The sequence below is a fragment of the Panthera tigris genome, chromosome C2 (genome assembly GCF_018350195.1).
Source record: "Panthera tigris isolate Pti1 chromosome C2, P.tigris_Pti1_mat1.1, whole genome shotgun sequence".
Lineage (NCBI taxonomy): Eukaryota > Metazoa > Chordata > Mammalia > Carnivora > Felidae > Panthera > Panthera tigris.
Window position 1 is genome coordinate 110,026,995 of NC_056668.1, and position 26,717 is coordinate 110,053,711.

The 26,717-nt window shown below is 37.7% G+C and overlaps 1 protein-coding gene across 1 annotated transcript in view; it reads right to left on the reverse strand.

The window, feature by feature from the left end:
* Positions 1 to 21,887, reverse strand: part of LOC102963491 (transmembrane protein 183A-like) — a 120,245-nt gene extending 98,358 nt beyond the window's left edge. Inside the window, 3 exon segments of the mRNA XM_015539368.2 lie at positions 10,021 to 10,212; positions 16,605 to 16,785; positions 21,798 to 21,887. Of these exon segments, the coding sequence (XP_015394854.2) occupies positions 10,021 to 10,212; positions 16,605 to 16,785; positions 21,798 to 21,887 (463 nt within the window).
* Positions 21,888 to 26,717: the final 4,830 nt, after the last annotated feature.

The following is a 26,717-nucleotide window of genomic DNA, read 5'->3' on the forward strand; positions in this document are numbered from 1 at the left end:
AATGTATGTAATTTAAAGAACCCAAAAGCAAATCTCCAAAGTATTAGTTGCACTGTGCTTTTGTTAAAGGGCTTTACAGTTTGCAAAGTGCTTCCATGTTCTTTCTGCAAACAGTCTACGTTTTGTTCTGTAAGAGGTAACCTAGGTCTCCCCTAAAGCTATTCCAATACTGTGTGGAACCGTACAGAGCAACCGTACAGAGTCCTGGGTTCCATACCTTAAGAGGATCACTGTAATAGAGTGCTTCCAAGAGAGAAAAGTGAGTGGTAAAGTCTGTGGAAATTATAATAAGAGGAAAGTTTGAAAGAACTGGAAATATTTAACCTAAAGAAGAAGGGATATATCATAATTATTGAGGGGGCCCTCTCTTGTTTGAATGTGTGTTCCATGGCAGAGGGCTTCATTTTATATCTCATTCCACTTGGTGGAATCAGCACAGATGATTGTTAATTACAGGAGGGGTAGATAAAGGTTTTGCACAAGTATCTTTTGATAATACAAAGGGCTGTCTTACCCAGGATTGAGCTTCTTGGTACTAAGTATCCCATGCAGAAGCACTTAGGAGGGAGTGGGGCTAAGACCCAGGGATAGTTCTCTGACAGGCCCAGGATCTCAGGCTTTCAAGCCTGCCAAACAGGGGGAAGCCTCTCTTTCCTGGTCCAGCCCACTTGTTCACTCTCGTTGTCAACATTAGACAGAAATTTCAAAACCCCAAATCCCAAAAGACAGGGACTTGCCAAGAGGCTTCATAGTCCCCTTATTACGTGCCCAGCCATGCTTTGGAATTACCCACTGCTATCCAAACAGCTGGCCATTGCTAGGTTACAGGCAAGGCTGTTGGAGAACAAGTGTGAGACCAAAGGTGTCATTCCCCCTTCCCAAAGTTTGGAGGCCACTTCAGTTGATGTATAACCTACCACAATCTGCCTGTCAATCTCCTCTAGCACTTACTATATAATATTTGGTTGGTTTGTACAACACTTTGGTATGGCGAGCTCTTTAAGAGCAGAGAATCTATTCTATTTATCTTCATAACTCCACAGCTTATCCAAGTGTTGGCATTTATTACTCAATATATACTTAATGGAGGAATAAATGTATTCCATTCCGAATAAGCATTGCCTCAGTGCAGGTACTATATCAATGGCAAGATACACAGAATTCAAATAAGGCACAGTCCTTGCCCTTAAGGAGTGCTAGAAAATCAGCAGAATAAATATATGAATGAGTGGGGGCACCTTTATCAGGTGGAATTTTGCCTTTTAAGATTGCTTTTAATTCTAAGATTCTATAAATCCATATTCCGTTCCTCAATTAAAGTAGCTTAAATGCAAGAGCAGGAAAAGTGGCCATACTGTATTAGGACTTTCCTAGGTTTTTAACTTACTGTGGGCAATACAACCCAACTTCCTACAAATCAAATAGTTTGGAGAGTCAATATATACTAAAAATATGGGGTTCTTTTAAGAGGGAAGAAAAGATCTCAGTAAAAATTAGTGAGAAAACCATGTAAAATGCACTTTTCTCCTATTAAGAAAAAAAGACTTTCTGGCTCTGGAATTTAAAGCGTATGGCACTTTCTCTGTATACTAATTAAAGAATTCAAAGTATCACATCTATATTAAAAATAATAACATACTGACATGATGTTTACTCTCCACTTAACATACATGCACAGATTAAATCTGTTCATTTATGTATAACGTAGTTAACTTTTGTTATTCTTGTTTTCCATAGGATGAAACAGGACGTAGTGGTGAAGTCATTTGCCCCCTAGATGATGAAGTAGAAAGCTGTAGAGCTAGACAATTGAGTACCAGGTTCCACGTCATAACCATGTCACTATGTTGCCTCTTCTATTCTAAAAATACACTCCTAATCATGGTAAGAATTTTATTTCTTCTTTGTGGTAAGGTTATGTTTGCCAGCTGTTTCATAACATAGAGTCAGTCAACCATGACGAGTCTTGCTTCTGATGCACTAGTGAACAAGGTCATTGAGAAAGTTTTGAGAACTGGACAAAGCAACAAAGTGAAGTCCTTTAGCAAGAAAACAGTGGCTGATATTCTAGCCTTTGACTTGATTTCTCTGGTATTATTTACACAAACCCAGTCACCACACTCTTCTGTGCCATTATGTCCACTCCCATGTCCAAAAGGACACAATTGTATTAAAGGATCTTATTTGACCAAGTAATAATATATTACTCTACATAGTAAAACACACAGGCCAACAAACCAACCTTTTTTATTTTTATTTATTTTTATTTTTATTTCTTTTCATATAGGAATGTTTTTTATTTTATTTTATTTTATTTTTTTTCAATATATGAAATTTATTGTGAAATTGGTTTCCATACAACACCCAGTGCTCATCCCAAAAGGTGCCCTCCTCAATACCCATCACCCACCCTCCCCTCCCTCCCACCCCCCACCAACCCTCAGTTTGTTCTCAGTTTTTAAGAGTCTCTTATGCTTTGGCTCTCTCCCACTCTAAACTCTTTTTTTTTTCCTTCCCCTCCCCCATGGGTTTCTGTTAAGTTTCTCAGGATCCACATAAGAGTGAAAACATATGGTATCTGTCTTTCTCTGTATGGCTTATTTCACTTAGCATCACACTCTCCATTTCCATCCACGTTGCTACAAAGGGCCATATTTCATTCTCATTGCCACGTAGTACTCCGTTGTGTATATAAACCACAATTTCTTTATCCGTTCATCAGTTGATGGACATTTAGGCTGTTTCCATAATTTGGCTATTGTTGAGAGTGCTGCTATAAACATTGGGGTACAAGTGCCCCTATGCATCAGTACTCCTGTATCCCTTGGGTAAAGTCCTAGCAGTGCTATTGCTGGGTCATAGGGTAGGTCTATTTTTAATTTTCTGAGGAACCTCCACACTGTTTTCCAGAGAGGCTGCACCAATTTGCATTCCCACCAACAGTGCAAGAGGGTTCCCGTTTCTCCACATCCTCGCCAGCATCTATAGTCTCCTTGATTTGTTCATTTTGGCCACTCTGACTGGCGTGAGGTGATATCTGAGTGTGGTTTTCATTTGTATTTCCCTGATAAGGAGCGACGTTGAGCATCTTTTCATGTGCCTGTTGACCATACGGATGTCTTCTTTAGAGAAGTGTCTATTCATGTTTTCTGCCCATTTCTTCACTGGGTTATTTGTTTTTTGGGTGTGGAGTTTGGTGAGCTCTTTATAGATATTGGATACTAGCCCTTTGTCCGATATGTCATTTGCAAATATCTTTTCCCATTCCGTTGAAGCCAACCTTTTTTAAAACCATTGTGGTTTACTGAGAGTTAGGATGCTTGCTCTGAGAAGTAAGGTACATTTCATTTTGGAAATGGACGATCTTTTTTTCACTTACTTTCACATATATTCTGTTTTTCATTTTGTGCTCTAAATAGTTAGTTAATTGGCACTATTTAACAGATTGTATACGTGACTGCTGAGAGCAATTGCGTCTTAACAACAACTGAAACAACTGAAGCAGTTTTTACTTAATTTGCTAGCTGGCGCATGGTTTGCTAGAGAATGACCTTGCCCCCTACAGTTGGATTCAAAGAGTTAAGCAGAAGTTGAAGCGTTCCTGACTGTAGGAGGTGAAACTCATTCATATTCTTTTGTAAACAAATTAACACCGAGTTGCCAGTGTGTTTTCATCCCACAAAATCACCTTAGCAACATGGATATAAAAGCAGCATGAACTTTCCCTCAGAACCTCCAGTCCTTTCTAGCATGAGCAATCTACAACAAATGGGCCTAACAAAATGCTCCACTGATTTTAATCCTTAAAATAAGTGCCAGAATTTCTGTGAAACGTTATAGATTCCAAAGGTAAAATAAAAAGCACTAAACTTCTCTTATATATATAATAATTAGCTATTTCTCAAGAGGGCTTTTATTTGGCTTTTTAATTTTTTCCTGACAGGGCAGGAAACACACACACCCTTTGCTTGACCAAGTTTAAATTAATTTTAGCATAAAAAGAAAAGATCTATTTCTGAGTAATTAGGCTAGGTGAATTTGAACAGTGGGTTCTATGGTCAATGATTATAGGTACCTTGTATTCTACTGTGTTTGAGGAATAGGAGTTCTGGAAAATAGAAGAAGCAAAAGCCATAATGCAGTCATAGAGTCCCCAGTCGAATGCAGAAAAGACCAGGGGCAGGAAAAATCCTGCCAGACAGTTGAAGTCAGAAGTCTGTAGGAAATAAGCCACAGAGCTTTGTTTTGTGTGCTTTTTCATCTGTGCTCAGCCCCTTAAAAGGAAAGACCAGAAATCTCTCTGTTTACTTATGGATTTCTTACGGTGTTAGTTGCTGCTTATCGTCATTCTAGGAGGAGAGCTAGTGAAACTTATGACATGCACATACTTTAGGACTCCACCCCTGGACCTCTGCCATCTCTTGTCTCTACCTTCACTCTTTGGTATTTTATCTACCTCTTTGGGTCCCTGGAAAGCAGAGGGTTTACCCAAAGTTAAGGGGGGAAAGTAGGCTATCATAGAAAAGCACTTTTTATAGGTCTTCATCATTGTTGCTCTTAAATCTGCAAGTTCTTGCATTTTCTTTGCTGCATTTGAACTAATTTCTAATTACTAGTTTCTGTGTTTAAAAATTTAAAGAATATTTTAATGTTTTTAATTAATTGACATATCATGAGCTATACATACCCATTTTTCTGTCTTATATTAATATAAGGAAAATCCATTCTGGCCGTGCTGGAGAGAGGATTTCACAGCATGTGGCCCTGATCTACCCATCCCACCCCTAAGTACAAAGCCATATTTAAACAAAGCCTAGGATTTTAAAGGCTGACAGGAAATGCAAATAACAAAAACTCTTGGATGCTATAGGTACACTTATAAATTGAAAAACAACTGGTGATAATAGACCAACAGCCTTAACCAAATTCTTACACAAGTTTGTGACATGGATCTAGTATTTTAGGTTAGGTTTCTCAAGAAACAGATTGAAACATATTTTCATGAAGAATTTTATTAGAAAATACCCTTGGGATTAGCATCTGTGGGGGAATAATGAAGAAGGGTTGGGTAGATGGAAAAGTTGAACATGGTTGAACATGGTTGCCCTCAGCAAATCTCAAATGGAGCCCTGAATCTTATATGGCTCTTCCAAGATTACCTAAATAGACTTTCTACTACCACCACTGCCACAACATCACATAGAACCACCACTGGATGAGGGCAGCTGTGGGGAGGGGACCTAACATTGGGCAAGGCAGCTCTCTTCTATTGGAGGAATTCCTAGGGAGGGACTCAGTTGTATACCAATATCAGCCACACTCAGAGAAGCTAGGGATAGGAGGGCTTTGGTCCTGACATGGTGATCTGGGTGGCTCCTCACAGCATCCATGATAGTCTAGATCTTGTGAAATTCAGATCCACTTGTTTTATATAATTTCATTATCTAAAGTCAACGTTTGCAGGTTTCTGGGGTTATGTGTAAGAGGGAAATTAATGGGACCAATTACAGTCATCATCACTGAAGCTAGTCTTGGGAACACAACTGATAGTCCTCATCTCCTTTCTTCACTATCCCGTATAGGTTTCTGTTAGTCTCAAACAGCACATCCCCTGCTCTATTTGGTAATACAAACCTCCTTTCCTAAAAGTTCTGATCATCTTATAACCATGCTCTTCTCAATCTTTTGTGACCATACTGGACTATTTACTGTCAGAATTGGCTGAGGAGTATCAAGAAACACCTCACTGGATAACATGGCTGGCACAGGTATTCTTGCCTGCCCCCACCGTGTGATGATTGTGCTATATACTCATAATCATCAGGGTCCATTATCTCAGTAGGATGGCGGCTCCTTTCCTGACCTTTTGGCACATGGAACCTAAAGTGACAAAGGAGCAAAGGGAACTTAAAGTCTTGATAGTAAAAGCATTCATCTTCTGGGAACAGAATCTCTGGACCTGCAAAGCTTATTGTTGCAGCATCAAAAATACAAATTATTTTTTTTTCATGCTTATTTATTTATTTTGAGAGAGAGAGAAGTATGAGAAAGGAGGGGGCAAAGAGAGAGAGAGAGGGAGAGAGAGAATCCTAAGAAGGCTCTGCACTGTCAGTGTAGAGCCCAACTTGGGTCTCCATATCACAAACTGTGAGATCATAACCTGAGCCGAAATCAAGAGTCTGACGCTAAACTGACTGGGCCACCCAGGCACCCCCAGAAATACAAATTCTTTAAGTGACTCTCTAAAAGTAATAGGGAAAGGAGCTACTCCTACTTTCACATCTTCTACCTACTGTAGACACGGAAGTACATCATTTTCACTGATTTAGAATGTATCCTGTATCCTAGAGGATGGCACCTCATCTTTGCAGGGCATTAGCTTCAAGCTTGTATGTCAGCTATGTTCACAAAAGTTAGTCCCGTTAGTCTGTAATTCTGGCAGCTTTAGTGGTATGGTCTGTTACAGGAATAGTATATTCAATTGCCATATGTCCCCTGCCATACCTCTTTTGCTTTAAAATGATCCTTGGTCTATAGCATTGTCAGGTAGGATACCATGTCTGGGGATCATTCTGTAAACACTGGAGATGCCTGAAGCCCCGCAAGTGGGAAATTAAAACCCATAGGTAGGATAGGTGATGATTCTAATAAAGACAAAGTGCTAACTCTTCCAGGCTGTAATTGACTTGCTACCAGATGACTAGTTGGTCTCCTTAGGAGGGGTACCCTAACAGGTCTTAGTATTGTTTGATGCCAGCTAGTTGGACATTGGACAGCAGTAAGAAGACAGATCAGCCATAGTCTCTATGAACCTATGATGTTGTTTGGATCCATGCATGGTTTCATCGCTGACATGACAGATACTCTATTTATGCTTTTATTGTTCCAGCACCGCAATAGCTAATGACAGAGGCTGGCTGTCATGTGTCTGTCAGCAACAAACAGTCATTATATTTATCTAGCTCTTCAATGCCTCTTTCATGATAAATGCTCTCTGGCAGGCAGTTAACAAGTTATACATAGACCTTCACAATTTATGCTTACTTCCATAGGTCCATCACATGCCTCTTCCTCAGACCTCTTTGTCCCCCAAATTTCAGTCTTTTCCTCAATCCTTGATCAAGCAGCCACCCCAATTTCCACTGATAAGAAATGCATGTATAGTCTTCAGTTGGGCCATTTCTCTTTTCATGTAAAGCAAATCTTGTGGTACAATGCCTGAAGCTCTTCCTGTGGGATAATTTTCACTCATCACTATTTTTCAGGGCCACAACTTAATGGGATGGCGATAAAGCAGTGGTCTATTTTAGCTTGTACTTAAATATGGAAATTACCCACTCATGAACCAAACTTAGCCTCTTTCCCTCCCTGTCAGCTGATCAAAAGGCTATAGGTGTGAGTTGAGAGAGACACACAAATGTAACTGTGATGGATGGCAAGTGAGTCAGGGCCACCTGTTTATGTATCTATTTGTGCTGTCCAGCCCTGTTCATGCCAATCTTGGGTGTATTCTATTCTAATGATAGAATGATGCTCATGATAGAATGCTGCTGGTCTCTCTTAATCTTCTTTTATGAGTCCAAGAAAATCCACCTTATGATGGACCACTCTGATATCTCATTGACAATGATATCTCATTGTCAGCCACTCCATCTCTTTCAGAACCCAGTAGCAAGAAAGCCAGGAGCTTTTTTTTTTTTTAAAAGATGTATAATTCTCTGCTCCAAATGGCATGGCCTTGTTCCAGAACCTAAGGGATTTCATTGTGATTTTTCTAGTGGAGTTGGTCAGAAACTCCACATGGCATCTTATTCGCCCAACAGATACCATCATGTCTTTAGGATGGTACTAATGTCTACCTTTATTCATGGACTGTGATCTTTTTTTAAACTTATGATATTGGGGATGTGGGCAGTTTCAGCACCTTCAACTTGGCCTTTCCAGTTAGATAGCTGTTACCCTATGGGCCTAGAACACAATATTGGGGTACTTATAATTACCTTATGTGTCTGTCCTTCACTATACACTGGGAGGAATTATCAAAGATATGGACCAGGGGTCCTACTGTAGACCAAACCTGTTCCAGGACTCCATTTATCACTTGGTTCCTGTATACTCGTACTCTAACACAGAGGCCATAATGATTTTTAGGTTCCTGGATATTAATGTTAATTCAAATTCTATGTTGTTCAAAAGTTACTAAAATGTCTGGGTTTCCCTTTCTCCTAGTATAAGGCTTCCCAAATAGATTGTCACAGGTCGCTTTGAGAAAAAAAAAAAAAAAACTGGAGGAATCATTACCATATCTGCTGCAGTGGTGTTTCAGGGCCCTCCCTCATAGGGACCCAGCCTCACCTGCGGTGACTTCTGGGTCAGAAAACTGGTTCTACTGTTAACTGGAATTAAACTAAAAACTTAAAAAGAAAAGCTGGCTCCAGTTTGAAAATAGGGCAAAGAAACATGACCTTTATTGGGGCAGCTATCTCAAGCTCCTGATCATTCAACTTTGGTTTCTTTTGATTGTACACATTGAGAGATCCCTTGTTAGCTTCCCATCTATCTTGTCTCTAGGGATGCAGGTTCCATTAAGCATCTTCATAGCTCTTACTGACCAAGCCCCCGGGTGCCATGCCAATATGATGATTAAACTCACATTGTTTCTGACTGTTAAATGCGATCGCCTGCCTTTTTTATGTTGGGGTGCTATCATCCCCATTACTATGTGGGAGACTACCATTAGCACTGGTCTTCTGCTGATGAGTTATTCACTGCCAAGTTATTCAGTGATGCTGTGGCTCCCCTCACCAAGACATTTCACCTTTCCTCCCTTAACAGGCCCAGAACTTCCCAGTCCAGATTATGTTATCTTTTGACACTTGTTTTTGTTGTCTGGTGGCCAAGAGACAAGGTGTGGATAGATCTGAAGGGGAAGAAAGTGCATATTGTTTTGTAAGACAAAGGCTTTTGAATAGTTTTTCAAGAAACAAGGAATGAAAACTTTCAATGGGGAGACTTGGGCTACTTATGCAGAACCAAATTGTCCAGAAAAAGTTGGAATTTCAAGGTTATGTGTCGACTCATTATGTCTCCATCACAAGCCTCAGGGTCTCACTCCTTCCTAACCAGGCTCTGATATTAGCATAGTATACATGCCTTGCAGGGGTGGAGCATTCAACTTTAGAGATTCACTACTCTTATAATAAACTCTTTAAGTTTTTCTGTTTTCTCACAACAGGAGACAAGTATTTTATTTATTTATTTATTTTTTGCAACTATAGAGACCATCTAACTTTCATATTTTGTCTTAAATTGATGATTAATCATCTTCAGCCTTTCATTATCTTTCTCTAGTGAGTAGTTGAGGAAAAATAATTTTCCCTCTACCCTTTTGAGTTCTTAGCTGAAATCTCTGTGCTCAAAGACACATTAATAAGAGGAAAACAAACAGAAATTTAACATATATTCCTCATGTATATGTGGAAGGTACTCAGTAAAAAAAAAAAATGAGTAACCCTCCAAGGTGGCTTAGAATTTAGACTTAAATACCATCTTAATGGGGAAAGAGGAGGAATATGTGGGACTCTTAAGGAATAGTAAATGATTTTTAGGGAAGATGAATGGACCATTAGAAGAATAGAGAGGAGGTATGATAGTTTGTGCCAAAGTTTGTCTGAGTGTGGTACTGATTCTGTTCTTCTGTGACAAGGTTGATGAAACTCCTATGAAGATATTCTATGACAATTGTATCCCTTTTGGAAGATGTGTCTTTAGGCAAATATAGGAAGTTCAGAGAAAGCCCCTCCTTGCATTTGCTGTGTTTTCAAGTGCCTACCGCTCAAAATAATATACCAAAGTGGCATATTTTAGGGTGCCATGTCCTGAACACCTAGGCATATTTTGGGGTGGCATATTCTGTTACCCTTTAAATGTGTTGATGGAATGAGACATCTGAGATATTTCACCTACCTATTCCGATACCAGTTACCACTTATGAGAGTTCAATGATAGCCCCTGGCCTACTGTAGTGGTGCAATCTATAATCTGCCACTAGTGACAGGGTCTTTATTCCCAGCCAGCTGGTAGGTGACCCATCTTCAAAATCATCAGTCTCCTTTTTAGGAACACTCTCAGAATTAACCTCCCCAGGAAACAGATCTTGAGCTGGAGAGTTGTACCCAGGTGGTTTTTTGGAGATAGTCTTAGGAAAAACACCTGTAAGGGAGTAAAGAAAACAAGATTGGGTCAAAGAAGAAATTAAACTGGAAATAGTTGAAACAGAAGTCTCAGTGATCACTTGGAGAGCTCTGAAACTGGAATGGCCTGCCCATATTGGAGGGAAGAGATGAGAAATGGGTTTTGTAACCTCTTACATTAAACTAGTTGGTTGTGGGCTGCTGTAGGAGAGGACTTAGAACATTGAGCAAAGCAGCTTCTGTCACTCAAGGGCAATCCCTGTGAGAGACTTAGCTGTGAGCTCTTTGGTCACTGTCTTTGAAGTTAGGAGAATAAATGCCTCCTTCCTGAAGGGGAATCTGGGCAGTGCACCAAACACTTTACTTTTGGTTTTGACAATATTATATGATTTGAGGGCAACCTAATTATATTTCACTAAGTTTTTATTTTTAAAGCTTATAAAACCACACCCTAGTATATAAGGGGAGATGATACAAAATTATGCAGGGCAAAAGGGAAAAGTCAACCTAGAATTACAAACTACAGAAGACTCAGAAGTACTTAACCCATACACCCAAATAATCAAGAATTGACTGTGTTGGGGGAGTCAAGTGCCCTTGTGCTAAGAGCATAGTTTCCTATTTCATGAGTAGCCAGAAACTCGAATTTTCACAAAAAGAGGAAAGGAGAGCTCTGTTCTCAGCTGGCATTCTTTAGAAGCTTGTGATAAAGTAGGAGTTTATGGTGAGATTCTTTTATAGTAAAACAAAACAAGCCTCTTCAAGAACATGTATTGAATGGTCTGGAGACCTCTATTAAGCAAAGATAGTATCCAGATGTTTCACTGGCTTATTTAAATATAGAAGGGGTCTGTAAAGTTTGTATTCAAGGCAGTTGTAACTGTTCTAGAATCTTAATTTTATTATTTGTATCATACTTTGTGTGTGTGTGTGTGTGTGTGTGTGTGTGTGTGCGCACATGTGTATGCATTACAATGATTGGCTAATGGCCAGTAATAAATAGACTGAAATAATGGATCAGGGAGGTAGGAGTTATAACTCTTTGATGATTTCCATTATGATAAGGAAAAAAAACCTAGATCAAACAGGGTATCCAAAAGGAAGCTAAATAAGCAACTACACTAAATGACCAAAGAGAAAAAGATAAGTCAATTTCAGAATGAGAACTTACATCTGTGCATAATTGGTTATCTTTAATTTTATCAGGTGGCATCAAAGGGAATCTGGGCAAAAGAAAATGTAAGGCTCCCAGATTATCCATTTTCTAGCCTAGAAATTATTTAATTAGTTTGTAATGAATTGCTGTGAATTTGAGCTGATAATTATCTAAATTCATTTGGTAGTTAATTTGAACTCATTGAGTTGCCATAACTATACACTTGGACTTGTCATGTTACTAATTTTCTCACTTAGACATTCATTTATCAATACAGCTAATACTACCTAAATGCATAAAAAATGACCTTGCTGCTAAGATGTTCATTTATCTCTCAGTATTTTACTCCTGCTGTATTGTAGATATTGCCAGATATAGGATAAAAGATGACTAAGAAACAATTTCTGTCCTTAGAGAACCCACAATTTAATAGGGGAGATAGAAATATAAATAAATGATACAAGCTACAGAAAAATATAGAAAAGAAGTTAATCATTAAATGGAACACTTAGTGACTACCTGCCATGCCTAAATCTTAATATCTGTGAAGTAGAAACACAACATGGTACATGTTCTCAGTGAACTCGTGGAAGGGGCTATCTTGTCTGGGCTAGTTTTTCTTTGAACAGAAGGAAGGACATCTCATCATCAGATTTTGATGATGTTTGAGCATGTATGTTTTAGGTAAGACACATCTAATGATTGCAATAACCCAAGTGAAATAGAAGATTTCTAATTTCTCATAGTGCTGAGTATTGACTTCCTCAAGTAATAGTCACTTGGGATAGGAGCTGAGAAAAGAAATTATAGGTATGTAGGTGAGAATAGTTACACAAGAATAGATTGTAATGGAATATGGGAGCTGAGGTTATTGGCAAGAGAACAGTTCAACTCCATAGATTACTGTGTTCTTTATAGTTGAACACCATATGGTTCATGGAGTCTAAGCAAGGTAAGGAAGAAAGTAAAGGTGATATGCAGTTGAATAATTGGAAGAACATGAATTGATCAAGCAAATACAACTTTTGGTGAGGCTAATGAGTATACTAAGGTGACAGAGTGAAAGCTAAAGATGAGGTTGTGGTTTCAGGATGAATTATTGAGATTTGACATATCAAAGGAGGAGCCTTCCAAATCTTGACAAAAGTAAGTGAATGTGAAAGGAGTTACAGTGCTCAAAGAACTGTCAAAGGCAAGGGCAATGGAGCTCATCCATTTGGAGTTGAAAGTAAGCAGGATGATGGTAGAAGTTGGAATGGAGAAGGAATGGCTTGCCTGCCCACCTCAGTGGAAGGATAGCTACCACACAGAAGCTCACTGGTCAGGGCTCCCTCAGAACTGTATTGTATGCAGAATTGTATTCTGTCTGGAGGAGAATGTAAGGATGCCAGAGAGAATTACCTCTAGCAGGCCTGGTTTTATCTTGCCCCACCCCGCCCCCCTGTTCTTCCTGTCAGAAAGATCTAAGGTCTCTAAATGAGCATCAAGGAGAGATAATTTACCTCTCAGTATAAGGACAGGAAGTTAACAGTGTAACCTCAAAGACCTTTTTACTTTATGTTAATTTCCTCCTTAAAATGTATTTTCTGCATGACTACTTCCCAATTAGGAGATGTACGGTAACAGAAAACTCACTGTTCTGAGTCTCAGAAGTTCTTTATAACCCAGTCCTATCTCCTGGATTAGTTGTCACATACCTTCATTCCAGAAAGAAGTAAGACCATTTGGAAACTAATCTGAGGTAGGAAAAATATACTGTGTTAAAGAAACTAAAAGAAAACCACTGAGAGAGAGACAATGAGGGGAAACTGTACCTCAGTGAGTATGGTTAAGACAACCAAATGGATATGGAATTGCTTTTGTACTAGGATACTCTGCCAGGTATTATCATTGTGTTTTTTCCGGGCAAGTGAGGTACTAAGAGTCATTTTAGATTTCTGTATCATTCAGGAGAGAGCCAGGAAAAAAAAAAAAAAAGGCAACTACTCTAAGACTTTCAAGAAGAAGGATTTGGTTACATAACTTCCTCAGTTTGGGTTGTCCAGAAATGATAGCTTGAGACAAGGATTTGGGTGCATGTGATTTTCTCGGGCCTTTAGGAAAAGCTTGTGAGGGAGAGAGCAGAGCAGGATTGAGAAGAGGAAAGAACCAAGCAAGGGTGTGACTTGTCATGCATGGCCTCTTCCTGAGATCTACAGAGGGAGGTCTCTGGAACATAAACAGTACCACAAAGTTGCCCCTTCCTTGACACAAGGGGCTCAGGGTTTTATAACCTGTATCCATTATCATTGGCTGTGGCTGCACTGTGGGCTCCTGTCAGGCAAGTTTGAGAGAAAGATGCTGGTTTTGGGCTCTGCACAGTCAACGCTCATAGTAGCAGGGTTATGGGTACACCAGGGTAGTAAGAGGAACCTAGACAGGAACTAGAGTATCTCCGGCAATAGGTGCTGGAAGAACAGAGAAGCCTATGAGGGGATGGTGACACCACTCATAATTTGACAAAAGCAGGAAGAAGCTATCATTCTTAAGTTTGGAGAGATAACCAGAGGAGGTGGTATTACCAGAGCCCATAAGCCAGGCCATCTTATGGGATCTAGACATGGCAGGTATTAACCAGAGGAAGTTGAAACTATAGAAAGAGGGGTCCCTGGCAGAAATTGGAATTATGGAAAAGATGCTGCTGGAAATACCTTGAAAATCAGAAGTTTTTCTGCCTTGAGTGACTCTCAGTTTGTGTAGAGAAAGCTGGTTATGGCACTGAGACCCCGAAGTGGCAGCTACCCAAATCAGTCATGACCAGGGACTCCAGAGCCAATTTGCAACCCAAAAGATTGCTTTGCCTAAGGCAGTAGACCTCCTTTAGATTTTGAAATATATACAGTGTTTATTAATGTCTGGCGAGTGTTCTGAGGATACATACATATCCCCCCTAACTACTTTGCTACTTTCTAAAGAAGTAAAATTCTACTTACAGTAGATTGAGATGTGTGTAGGGAAGAGACTTAGAATATTCAGTTGTTTGAGGGAACAAAAGAGAGCTCCTTTTAATCTTGAAAACAGATGTCAGCAATACAACTTTGGTCAATAAGCTAGATGGTCCCTGGGAAATGGAAACTGAAAGAACAGTTGAGTTTAAAAAAAAAAAAAAAAGATATGAAAAGGAAAATAGACCAAGAGAGTACAGGTTTTGAAAACAAAATAACTTACTTTTTGGCCTTCCTTTCCCATTTGAAATTGATTTCTGCATTTTAAATCTCCTCTGTTATATTTGTATTGATCTCATTGCCTCTTGTCACTTTAAAAAAAAACCTAACTAATCTTACTACATTTCTCCCCATGGTGACTATGACAATGTGCACTCTGTGATAACTTGCAAGACATTCATCTATACCTAAAAGAACTGATCTACTTTGATGAAATGCATTATCCCAATCCCATGCTTGACTGGTGGTATTTTATAGGTTTTTACATTTGCAAGTAGGTTCACTATTTTTTTTTTAATTTTTTCTTCAAGGTGGTGATGAAAATTTGGTCATTTATAACTTGATAATATCATAAATAGGTACTTCATTGTCTTGGGATTCATTTATCTTGATTGAATTTAGAACATCACTATTTGAGTCTCAGAAAGCATTTGCAAGTAGATATTTCTCTTTCTATTAATGAGGATTAAAGGATTCTGGAGGCAGAAAGTTCCAATCGATTCAGGAGATACTGCTTGTTCCTATGAGGAGTCTACAAAAACCAAATCCGTGTTTTCATGCGAGAACTTTTTGAAGTGCTTGAAGCAACTGTTACAGCATCTGGGTTGTCTGGTGGTTTAAACGTTCTTTCTAGAAAATACTAAGCATTAATTTTCTAAAAGTAATGACTAGAGAGGGAATGAAATGAATTCATGGACTGGAGTGGTCTGGGGTTAGCAGATAAGTTACAAAGAGGGGGAAGCATGATTTGCTTTTTATTTTTTCACTTTAGAAATTCCCTTGTCACATTTCTAACAGCATCATTCAGCTTTCAGTTTTAGTGTTGTATGATGGTGGGAAATCACCAGAAAGAGTATCCTGGGAAAGCAGAAAAATGCTGGGAGTGGAGAGGATGATCAGGATTTAAACAGACTTCAGTGGGGGTTACCTCTCCACTGTTCTCAGTTGGCCTTGAGTGATATGGACAGTAGAGTCCTGAGCAGAACATAGTGTTTTTCAGGTCATCTGGTCTCTCTTCTATCCTTTAACCAAAATTGTACCCACTGTAGATAAAACACAGGAAACGCAAGCAAAAGTCCCGAAGGTATTAATGCCCTCTCCACTGCCACCCCATTCCCGTCATCACAAAAGCTCCAAATAGATGGCTTGATTTCTACAAGTTACGGAAACCAGTTGACCTGTGAATTTTCTGTCACTCTCCCAGTAAAATAGAAACATGGGAAGACCTTCTCCTTGGGTCCTGTGGTTTTTACCAGTTGTCTAGGAGTTGACTTCTGTCCATCTGGTGTGTTAGGTCTATCAATCACATCTATCCACTGGGTTCCTGCCTGTGAGACACACAGTGTACTGAACAATGGTGATGGAAGTGGGCTCTCAAATCCAGCCTCACTACCTCAGTCTGATGGGCCTGCTGGTCTCCTTTTCCACCTGTTGATGGTGCCACCATCCTTGACAATTGAGCACAAATACTCCTTCTCTGTGAGTTGTCTAATAATTGTTTCCTTTCTGAATCTCTCTCACTTTTTGGAATCAGGAATTACAAAAATAGAGAAAGGGAGTTACCACAGGCTTGAGTGGCTAGGAGGTACTTCTGAAATGAAAGGACATATAAAATTCAACCAAAAAGAGTCAGAATGGAACAAGTATGGGGAGTGGCCAGAAGGATCTTATAGTGATGGGGATGTGACATGAAAGGTGTAGAGGTGTGGAATCAAAAATCCAGTCTTTGTTCTCGTTAAACCATTGTGAAAAAAGTCTTCATAGGAAAATAGTGGTGGCATAAGTCAGTGGTTCTCAAATTTTAGATCAGCGTTGTCCAGCAGAAATGTAATACAAGCCATATATTTAATTTCAAATTGTATAGAAGTCACATTTAAAAAAAAACAATAGCTGAAATTCATTTTAATAATTTATTTAAGCCAGCCTACCCCACCTATTATCATTGTAACATGTAATTAGTTTAAAATATAATTTGTGACTTTCTGTTTTTGTACTAGATCTTCAAAATCCATTGTGTACTTGACATTAAAGCCTGTCTCCATTTGGACTAGCCACATTTCAGGTGGACAGCGCAGCTTTCAAGTGCATCAGAATCACTGGAGGGCTTATTAAAACACAGATTGCTGGTTTCCACTGCCAGAGTTTCTGATTCAGTGTATCTGGGATGAGGTCCAATGATCTGCATTTCTAACAAGTTCCCAGGTGATGCAGATGCTACTGGTCTGCAACCACACTTTCAGAACCAGTAGGTTAGATGAGTGGTTCTCAAGAAATACCTAAGAGTTAAAAGCAAAGAAGAAAACTGCTTATCCTCCAGGCCACAAGCAAGGCCACTTAACACAAACACTCTAGAGGTCAGACCCAGGCCTTACATTTTTAAAAAGTTTCCCAGGGGATTTTAATGATCAACTAGGTTAGAGAACCACAGAAGTGGGAGGAGAAAGAGGTTTTAGTAGACAAAAGAGGGCTACATTTAAAAGAAAAATAAAGACTTAAATCTTATAAGTAATAGAAGCAGTGGTATGTAATGAAAGCATTATTTGTTGCATTGCTTGCAATGGTTATGACCTGTAGCAGGAAAGGGTTAGAGGAAGGTTTCAAATGATTCAAGAGCTTGATGAGGTTGGGGCAATGGAAGGTGAGATGGGGGGGGGGGGATGGGATATGAGGGGAATGAGAGAATTATACACACTTGATTCAATTACATAATTATTTTGCAGTGTGACAGAATGGAGGGTATGAACTATACATCAGTGGGCAAATTGTGTTATTTCTTTAGTTCAGCATAGAGGAATAAAACAGCAGACCCACACCAAAATGCCTACACAGGCCATGTAAGGAAGGCAGCAATAAAAGGAGGTGGGGTGGGGAGGAAGACCACTAGGAGTAAATCCACACATTGTGTGAATGATGGAAGCTACATTTGATTCAATTTGTTAGGCCTGATCCCTAGGGAGCAGTCCTCTCCAGATATTACCTGTTATTTGTTGCCTTAGTCTCCTTTCTCTTACCCCTAAGCATTATTTTTTGTTTGTTTGTTTTCTGTTTTTGTTTGTTTGTTTGTTTGTTTGTTTGTTGGCTCAGGTTAGACTTGGCACTCTCTTCAGGACTTCAGGTCTCCACAAAGCAGAGTATTTCCTTGTCTGAGCCTCTGGCTTCAGGTCGAAACTTTGTGAAAATGTATTATCAAAGGTGCTTGAAGTCAGCTGAAACTATGAACAAGTCTGCAAAAGTCAGAATTTCCTGGAGAAAGAGTCCCCAGTTTGGGATGACTAAAGATAGGTTTGGGGAGGGCGGGATGGGGGGCGTTGAACAAGCATAAATTCAAGATAAAAATAAGATTTCACAACCTTAAACCACATTATCTATCAAATACCACAGGCATATATTCTGTGAGAGCAGAGACGGACTATCGCCAACATGCCCCAGAATTTGGATCACAAAAAAGTAATAGAGAAGCCTCAATGATAATGAGGCTTCTGGTTTCATAAGGTCCCTGGAACATCACCTCATATATGTAACTTAACTTATCATGGTTGAATACATGCTTAAATACAATAAGTAGCCAACAGAAACTATCTGAAGTAGTAATTATAGGAAGCAGCCAACATATGTATAAATCAGTTAGTTCATGTTGATTGTACTTTATATCCACGTTCCCTCCTCATTTCAGGCTGATTCCTTTCTGTGTAAGAGTTTGGGCAGAATCTCCAAAACCTACTAGGAACCTTGAAAAGATTCTTAATGAGTTTTTAAGACTAAGCTGCTATTACCGTTACTGAATCCTGGGTTCCTTATTCTCCATCTGGTATTTTCTTTCTGTTCCCTTGGCATTTCCTTTTTCTCATCCATATTCTTAGAACATTCCCACTGAGTCCATTAACAGATTGCCAAGCCAGATTGGCAATTAAATTGCATCCTTGAACCTAAATTTTAATTATGAAGATCCTTCCTTTTTTTTTTTTTTTTTTTCCTTCATGACCTGCCCCTAAAATTGTTGGTTCAAATCTTGCTCTGGGCCAGAGATCCTACTTTTCTGAAAGAAACTTACCATGCTCCCAGACCCATGATCAGCATGCTATAGACTAGGAAATCTAGTTCATCTAGGATTCATCTAGGAAATATTCATACTATCTTCTTTTGTAGTATCTGAACTCCTATTGGTGTTTAACCATAAATACAAAATCACTTTTGATTTCTGGGGGAAGGAATTATTTTGAAACCAGGGCACCTCAGTTAAACATTCTGAAACCTACCAATCTCCATAGTTACCGTTAGCTCCTATTTAAGAGTTTATTTTCTCCATCTGTTTCTATATGCCCTACTTCTGATAGTGATTGACTCCTCAATCACTATAATACAATAATTAAATTCTTATCTTTCCTAGTCTTTAAATTCCAGGCAAAACAAGAGGCCGTTAGATATTCTCACTCCCACCTCAACTTTTCAAAGTTAAAAGTTATTTGGTTGTAAAGGTTAAAATACACAGATGATAAGAAAGTTCACTGTTTTAAGTGACATAATAAAATGTTACATCAAACCCTTGCCAAGACAGAAGTGAAACAGAACATTTACACTGCACAATTAAACTAAAAGAATAGAAAAAAAAAACAAAACTCCATCTCATTTCTTAGAACTACAAATAGGAGTCAGATCTATTCTAAGGACTCCTTCAGATGTTCAAGCCTTCTTATAACTTAAATAAGTCTTACAGTACTAGTGCAGTGCATGTCAGCCAGTATTTCCCAAAACAAAATGGACTTCATTGGATTTATTCAAGGTACTGCGCTTTATAACCTTGGGAAATGCTTTCATCAGAGCTTAAGTTTCTGGGAAAGAACTGCTCTTGCAATTCTGGGTAAACTTCTATACAATGTAACCTGTCAGAATATAGTTTTAGCAGATACAATATCCCTACTCTCATATAATTAGTTTTTTATTTTTTATTTTTTGGAGCCTCCTAAGAGAACTTCTGCATGGATCAGCACTCATAAATATTAAACATAAAGGATAAAACTCTTACAAGTAATCGCTGCTCTATAAGTACCTTACTTGGTTAAGCAAATCTTTTGTATTTATCAGCTAATTCTCCGCTGGATCTTAATTCTTTTCAAATGAACTAGCTCCCTACTTGGATCTCATGCAGATCACAGCTTGGTTGTGAACCTACGCAGCAAAATTAAGCTATACAAATATCAGTCCACAATATGGTGCTATCAGAAAGACCTTAACTTATACTGCAGTGTGGAATGGAGCCCAGAAGGCTTTGGTGGAACCACACTGGTGAATTCAAAATTGGGCTGATCCATTAAAAGGAAAAGAAAAAAAAGGAAACTGTTAGAACAAATTTTGATTCAAAGTCTAGAGAACTGTTACTAGCAGAGGAAAAATCAACATTCAAAGCAAACCATAAAGCATAATATTTAGGACTCCAAACACAAAGGAAAATTACAAAGCATACCTTGGTAATTTTCATATGTTTTTACCTGTCCTATAATGAAGAATCTATAATATTAATTACAAAGAAAGAATAGCTGGGCCATAGGCAATTTTACCTTACTAGAATTTACATTTTCTTTCTTAAGTTTTTTTTTTTTCCTTCTGTCTATACCACAGCCACTCAAAGTATTAACTCCCAGTTACCTGAGTCATTGATTTTTATCACTAGGCTTGCTTGAAAGCAAGATCTATATTTATCTTTGCTAGATACTGTTGGTATCTACCAAAATGTCAAGCGTATAGTAGATGTTCATTAAACATTATTAATGTCAACAAATGGATAAATGACATTTATCTATACGGAGTTCATGGAGCATTACAAGGGAATATTTCCAATGCCATGACTTCTAAGTTGGTTTGTGGACCCTCAATGCTTGAATAATATATTTATACAGAAAGTAAATCTGAGTATGGAGAAGAAAATAAGTCTTAAGCTCAGATTGTTAATTGACTATCAAGAAATCAGAAATTATTCATAAAACAAAAAAAAACCTAGCAGCATGTTAATGTTGATAAACAATTTATATAAACCTCTAATAGATGTTTTTTTTTACTATCCAAACATTACCAACTGGTCTAAAATTTAAGCCTCTGCCTTAAAGTCTTTGTGTGTGTATATGTGTATGTGCACACCCCCTTGGAAACTGACTGGTATTATTTATTTAAATTGATAATTATTTTGAATTTAAAATGTGCTGTTAATGTAGAATACTTGGAATATACAGGAATCTTTGAGAGAAATTCTGTATTTATTCTTCTGCCCAAGGAAAATATTAGCATTTTATTTATCATCTTTCAATTTTTTTTCAATACATTGTAACTACAACCCTCAAGAACGAGGTTCACTCAAACCAGAACCCCTACAGAGAAGCCCTCTCATACAGAAATCTTCTAGGGCCTAACTCTTAGGTACTGACAGCCAAAAATACATAGGAAAAAATTTAAGGGCATATATCATGTTAAAAGTGCTTCTAACAGAAGGAGATAGAATCCTTATCTTATTGTACATATTTTGTATAGCTTGAATCATTTAAGTGAGATGGGTTTGTGTGTGGCTTGTAAGAGAAAACAAAAAGTTAAACAATAACTTAAAATGTATTATGCAACCTGTCATATTTTTTCTTTGTTTTAACTGCTAGAACATTCAAAACTTATTTTTACATCCAACTGTAGAGTCTAAAGTACACTGAGACATTGTAGTTTTTTTTTTAAATTTTCCTTTTATTTCCTACGCACTGTCACTTTTACATTAATTTTTGGCACTTATATGCTTTTATTGTAATTTGTTCCAATAATTTCATGTTTTTTTTCAGATTTTTGTTTGTTTTGAGAAATAGATGGAACCTACATAAAATAAAGCACAAAACCAGAAAAAAAAATCGACTTACTATAGCTATAAAAAAATCCAATCAACGCATATGATATTTGAGACATTATGCATGTTGCTTATAGTACTATGGCCTGCTTCTCTGGAGGACTCCAACTCAGAAATTAAAATTGTATGTCACAATATCAGTAAGCCACATTCATAGACACTTGTCCCACCTGCTCTTTTAGAATTTCTTTCTCCTGCAAAATTTCTCCTTCCATCCACCCCACTTCGTCCAGAAGTCCCCAGGAAATGTCTCACATGCACTGAGAAGCCAGCAACCATAGGTAATTTCCCTTCCTGCTCTACCTCCCTTTGGAAATGTTCTTCCCTTTATCTGCAAGGCTAAATAAAAGCCCCCCAACACTCCCCATTACCTGCAGTTGAGTTCCTCTAGAAGCTACTTCCTGAGATGAGCACTCTATGGCACCACTTCCATTTTTACCAGGTGCTCCTTCTTCGGTCATTGCGCTTATCTTAAACTCTCCCAGGCACTCCAGCTTCCTTTGATGGCCGTACCATTTTCCTAAAAAGTGTCCCTCTCCCTCACACTGCCAAGCACAGCTGCCACCTCCACTGGGTTGGCCAGCCACTTTCTGTTTCCATTGGTTCAAGCCTCGCTTACGTCTTCTGTGGTCAGTGTTGCACTGCCTTCTGTGGTGAAGACTAGAGACGACCCCCTCTCTCATTTGGGATTGTAATCTGTTAGGGGAGTACCAGAGAAATATGCCTGTGACCTGATGACTTGAGCAGTTTACAGGAACACAGTGTTTTCTCCTTTTGATTACAGAGTTTATCCCCTATAAAATTTAAATAGGAATAACGAATGCAGAGAAGGGAGTATGGCTGTAACAGGAGATAAATACTGTGCTCTATTCAGACCTCTCTGTCTTTCCTGTTCTCCATTTATGTCCAAGGGTTTGTTACTGATTCTACTTGTTGCCTGACACCCTCTTCCTTGAGAATCAGTTCTGTTCCAATAGATGCCTCATTCTCTCATGCAATTGAAGCCTCAGGTAGACTACCCTCATCAATTTCTCAGATACTACCAAACCTGGCAGAATGCTACAGGTATACCTGGCTTAGGCTCCAGCCAAAAATTCCTCTAGAGACAAACTACTTGAATAAATAAGGAGCAATACCATATTCTTGAGTGGAAAACTAAATATTACTTACAAGATCATTTTCTTTTCTAAATTGGCTTTAGCCAATCACTCAAGTGTCACCAGCTTATGGAACACAAAATAATGACAGCACTTTTAATATTTAAGTTAATATGACTCTGATCCCTATTCTGCTAATCATGAAAATTTGTGGTGGAGACCAAACTTGGTAGCTTGAGCCTAAGTCAGGTAAACCTCTAGAATTCTGACAGGTCTGGCAGTGTGTTTATAATTATTGGCTACTAAGAACTCTATCATTATCAATAAAGGTAAATAATTTAATTATTTAATTAAATATTATTTCATTATTAAGGTGCTGCTTTTAGTTTACACACATGAGATTGACCACATTTATTATATTTTAAGCAGATAACCCTTCTGGGAGATTTCCTGATATTAATTATTTAATGATGTAATTGATGTATAACAGTGTATTAGTTTTAGGTGTACAACATGATAATTTGATGTATGTATCATGAATGTCCTTTAATTTACTTTTTTTAATGGTGCTTCTTAGCTGATCGGTTCAAAGATAGCTAGGAACAAATAAAGATTAAAAGCCATTTAATGTTTAGAAAAGAAAGTGGATAATATTCTGACTCTGGAAAGGATTTTTAATGATCATCACATTCAAAAGTCAAAGAAGAAATAACATTTCAGGGAAATGAAACTTGCTTTAGCTTAATTGGAAGCCTCAGGGTAAACTTTTATTTATGTATTTTTGGAAATACTCTAAACTGAGTAGAATTCAAAAACATTACTGAGGTAATTAAAATGTTTTAAAATGCCAAAGAGGGGATAGAGTGATTGTATACATTTTTATGGATGGATGGTTGATCTTTTCTAATAATTCATTGGAAAAATAAGCTCAATTTTTCATGGTAAGAAAATGCCATTAAAAAGAGAAATATCAGCTGCTCAGTTTTATGTTCAAAATGAAGGCGTCTAATTGACTGCAGAATAAAAGATAGCATGCATAACCTTTTAAAAAATTATCAAAAGCATTGTCCTTGATGTTAGCCTGACATTTTTCCCTTTGATTAGTCAAAAATAACATCGTGGACTCATATAGCACTTTCCTTCAAAGGGACTAAAGAAGTTGCCTTTAAAAAAAAGAATTGTCTATCTCACATTATCTTTATAGGGATGAAGTTAGAAGGGACTTGCATTCTTGCTAATGAATAGAGTGACTGTTTGAAAAAAAACTAACAAGTTCACCTGTGACCCCGCCCACCCCCCCCCACCCCCCAGCCATCTACATTCTCCCTCCTTTCCATACCCATTTCATGGCAAGTGATAGGTCTCCCCACCCAGTTCAATGTCTCTCAACGAACCAGACTGTAGTAAGATATCAAATCCAGCCACAAATGGCCACTATCAGGAAGGCAGTTTGGCCTGAAACTTTGCTGATCATGGAATCCCAAGAAATTCTTCTTAGGAACAAGGACTCTCAAAGCACATCAGTTTTTTTTTTTTTTTTTTAAATCATTTCTTCATTTATTTGAGTGTCTACTATGTGTAAGGCTGTATGGTAGCTGCCACAAAATTGGTACTGAGCATGATTCATTAAGACCCTGCCCTCATGAGGCAGACATTCCATCTAGCTGGAATAGATAGGTATTAACTAAGTAATTACATAATTAAAAATTTATTGGGATATCTGGGTGGCTCAGTCAGGTGGGCATCTGACTTCGGCTCAGGTCATGATCTCATGGTTCATGGGTTAGGGCTCTGTGCTGACAGCTCAGAGCCTGGAGCCTGCTTTGGATTCTGTGTTTCCTTTTCTTTCTGTCCTTCCCCCACTCAAAAATAAACATTAAAATTAAAAAAGTTTTATTGAAGTATCATTTACATAAAGTATTAGTTTCAGGTGTACAACATAATGATTCAACGATTATATATATTCTGAAATCCTCACCATGGTAAGTGTAGTTACCATCTGTCACCATACAAAGTTACTACAATATTATTGACTATATTCTTTATGCTGAACTTTTCATCCTCATTTACTTTATAACTGCAAGTTTGTACCTCTTTATCCCTTTCACCTATTTCACCCATCCCCCCACTCTCCTCCCTTCTGGCAACCACCAGTTTGTTCTCTTTGAATCTGTTTCTGTTTTTTCATTTGTTTGTTTTGTTTTTTAGATTTCATACATAGGTGAAATCATATGGCATTTCTTTCTCTGACTTATTTCACTTAGCCTAATACCCTGTAGATTCTTCCATGTTGCTGCAAGGGTAAGATGTCATTTTTTTCATTGCTGAGAAATATTCTGTTGTGTATATATACCATATCTTCTTTATCCATTCATCTGTTGATGGACATATATTGTCATGTGTGTTTAAAATACCACAAAGGGGCACCTGGGTGGCTGAAATGTGATACTCTCATATCTTGACTATAAATAATGTTGTAATTAATTCCATAATTTTTAAAATAAAATTATGAAAAGCAATATGAAATATAAATAGTGGGTGCTATGAAAGCATAGAATGGGTAATTCTGACTGACGGATCAGAGATGGCTTCTTTGAGGCAAAGACATTTGATTTGGGCTCTGAAATAGCACCAAGAATCAACCAGGCTCAAATAGGAAGAATATTCTAGGAAGAGGCTACAGATTGCTCCAAGATCCTTAAGTGGAAAGAAAAACAATATTGATTATTGTTATACTGAGGAATATCAAGGATATAATGCATTTGTTAGACCATGTGAAAGTGCTTTATAAAAGGTAAAACCTTAAACATAGGTTAATGATTACTTTTACTGGTTATTACGATTGTTGTTTTTGTCTGATTTTACTGTAAAACCAGAGCTTTTTTACTGTACTGCTTTTAATCAATAAGTTAGGTCACCTTTTTTACCTTTTGGCAATATAGTGAACAGATATGGTAGTTGTTTAGAAAATTAATTTTAAGATCAGTTGCACTTCTAAAAATCCAGACTAATTCAAAATTGTAGTGCAATAGCTAATACAGCATCTATACCCGCAACACCAGTCCTCTTCTCTTATGCCTCAACTCCCATCATCTCAGGTCACATCTGTGGCTTGTTGATCTTTATCCTTCCTCTTCTGTTTAACATAGTACTGGCACCAGCAGGGTCCTGAGGGTGGGAGAGTGTTGGAGGATGATGATAGATGGTGACGAGGCAGTTAAAGGAAAAGGTCAAAGTCTTACTTGTCTGGTGTTGTAACCTATAATGTCCTCATTATGGCAAGTTCTAAATTCTGGCTCTTAGAGAACATTTGAGAGTTGCCTGGAGACTCCCTCTAGGACATCTATAGGACACCATTCCCTGACCCAGGTGATGACCATTCCTGCCCATCTCTTGTGATGCCTCTCAGCTCTGTAACCTCCACTCTCATTCTAAAAGTGACCCACAGACTCTTTCAGCTAAGATCTTCACACTCCATAAACAGCCTCCTTTAGCAAGGTTCTGTCAGGATGGTGTAACTGGCTATTCTTCAATAGATTCAGTTGACCCATGGAAATTTGCATCCATGCTGCTGATACCAAAACTGCCTTCTTTGCTCCTCCTGCTCTAATGGACAGCTTGAACCTGCCTCAAACTTCAAAATTCCCTGCACCAGGTACAGGAATCAGTTTATTAATATCCAAAATACTCTAAGGTACAACAAGGGTCGTATAAGGCAGGACACTGCATTTCTGAAGTTTAATAGGTATCTAGGTGGGGAATAAAATTCCAGTCTCTTCTCTCAAAGAATCACAACCCAGCACAAACAACAAATATTTATATATAAATATATATTATATTTATATATTAATATTTATATAAATATATATTTATATAAATATAAATATATATGTATTATATTTATATAAATGTAATATATAAATATAAGTATTTATATATAAATATATATGTATGTATATATATCTTATATATAAATATATATAATATTATATCATTAATTTTATATTATATATTACATATAATTATATATATTAATTATATATTAATAATATATAAATATATAAATATAAGTATATATAAATATATAAATATAAGTATATATAAATATATAAATATATAAATATAAGTATTTATATATAAATATATATGTGTGTGTGTATACACACACACACACACGTGTATATATATATATAT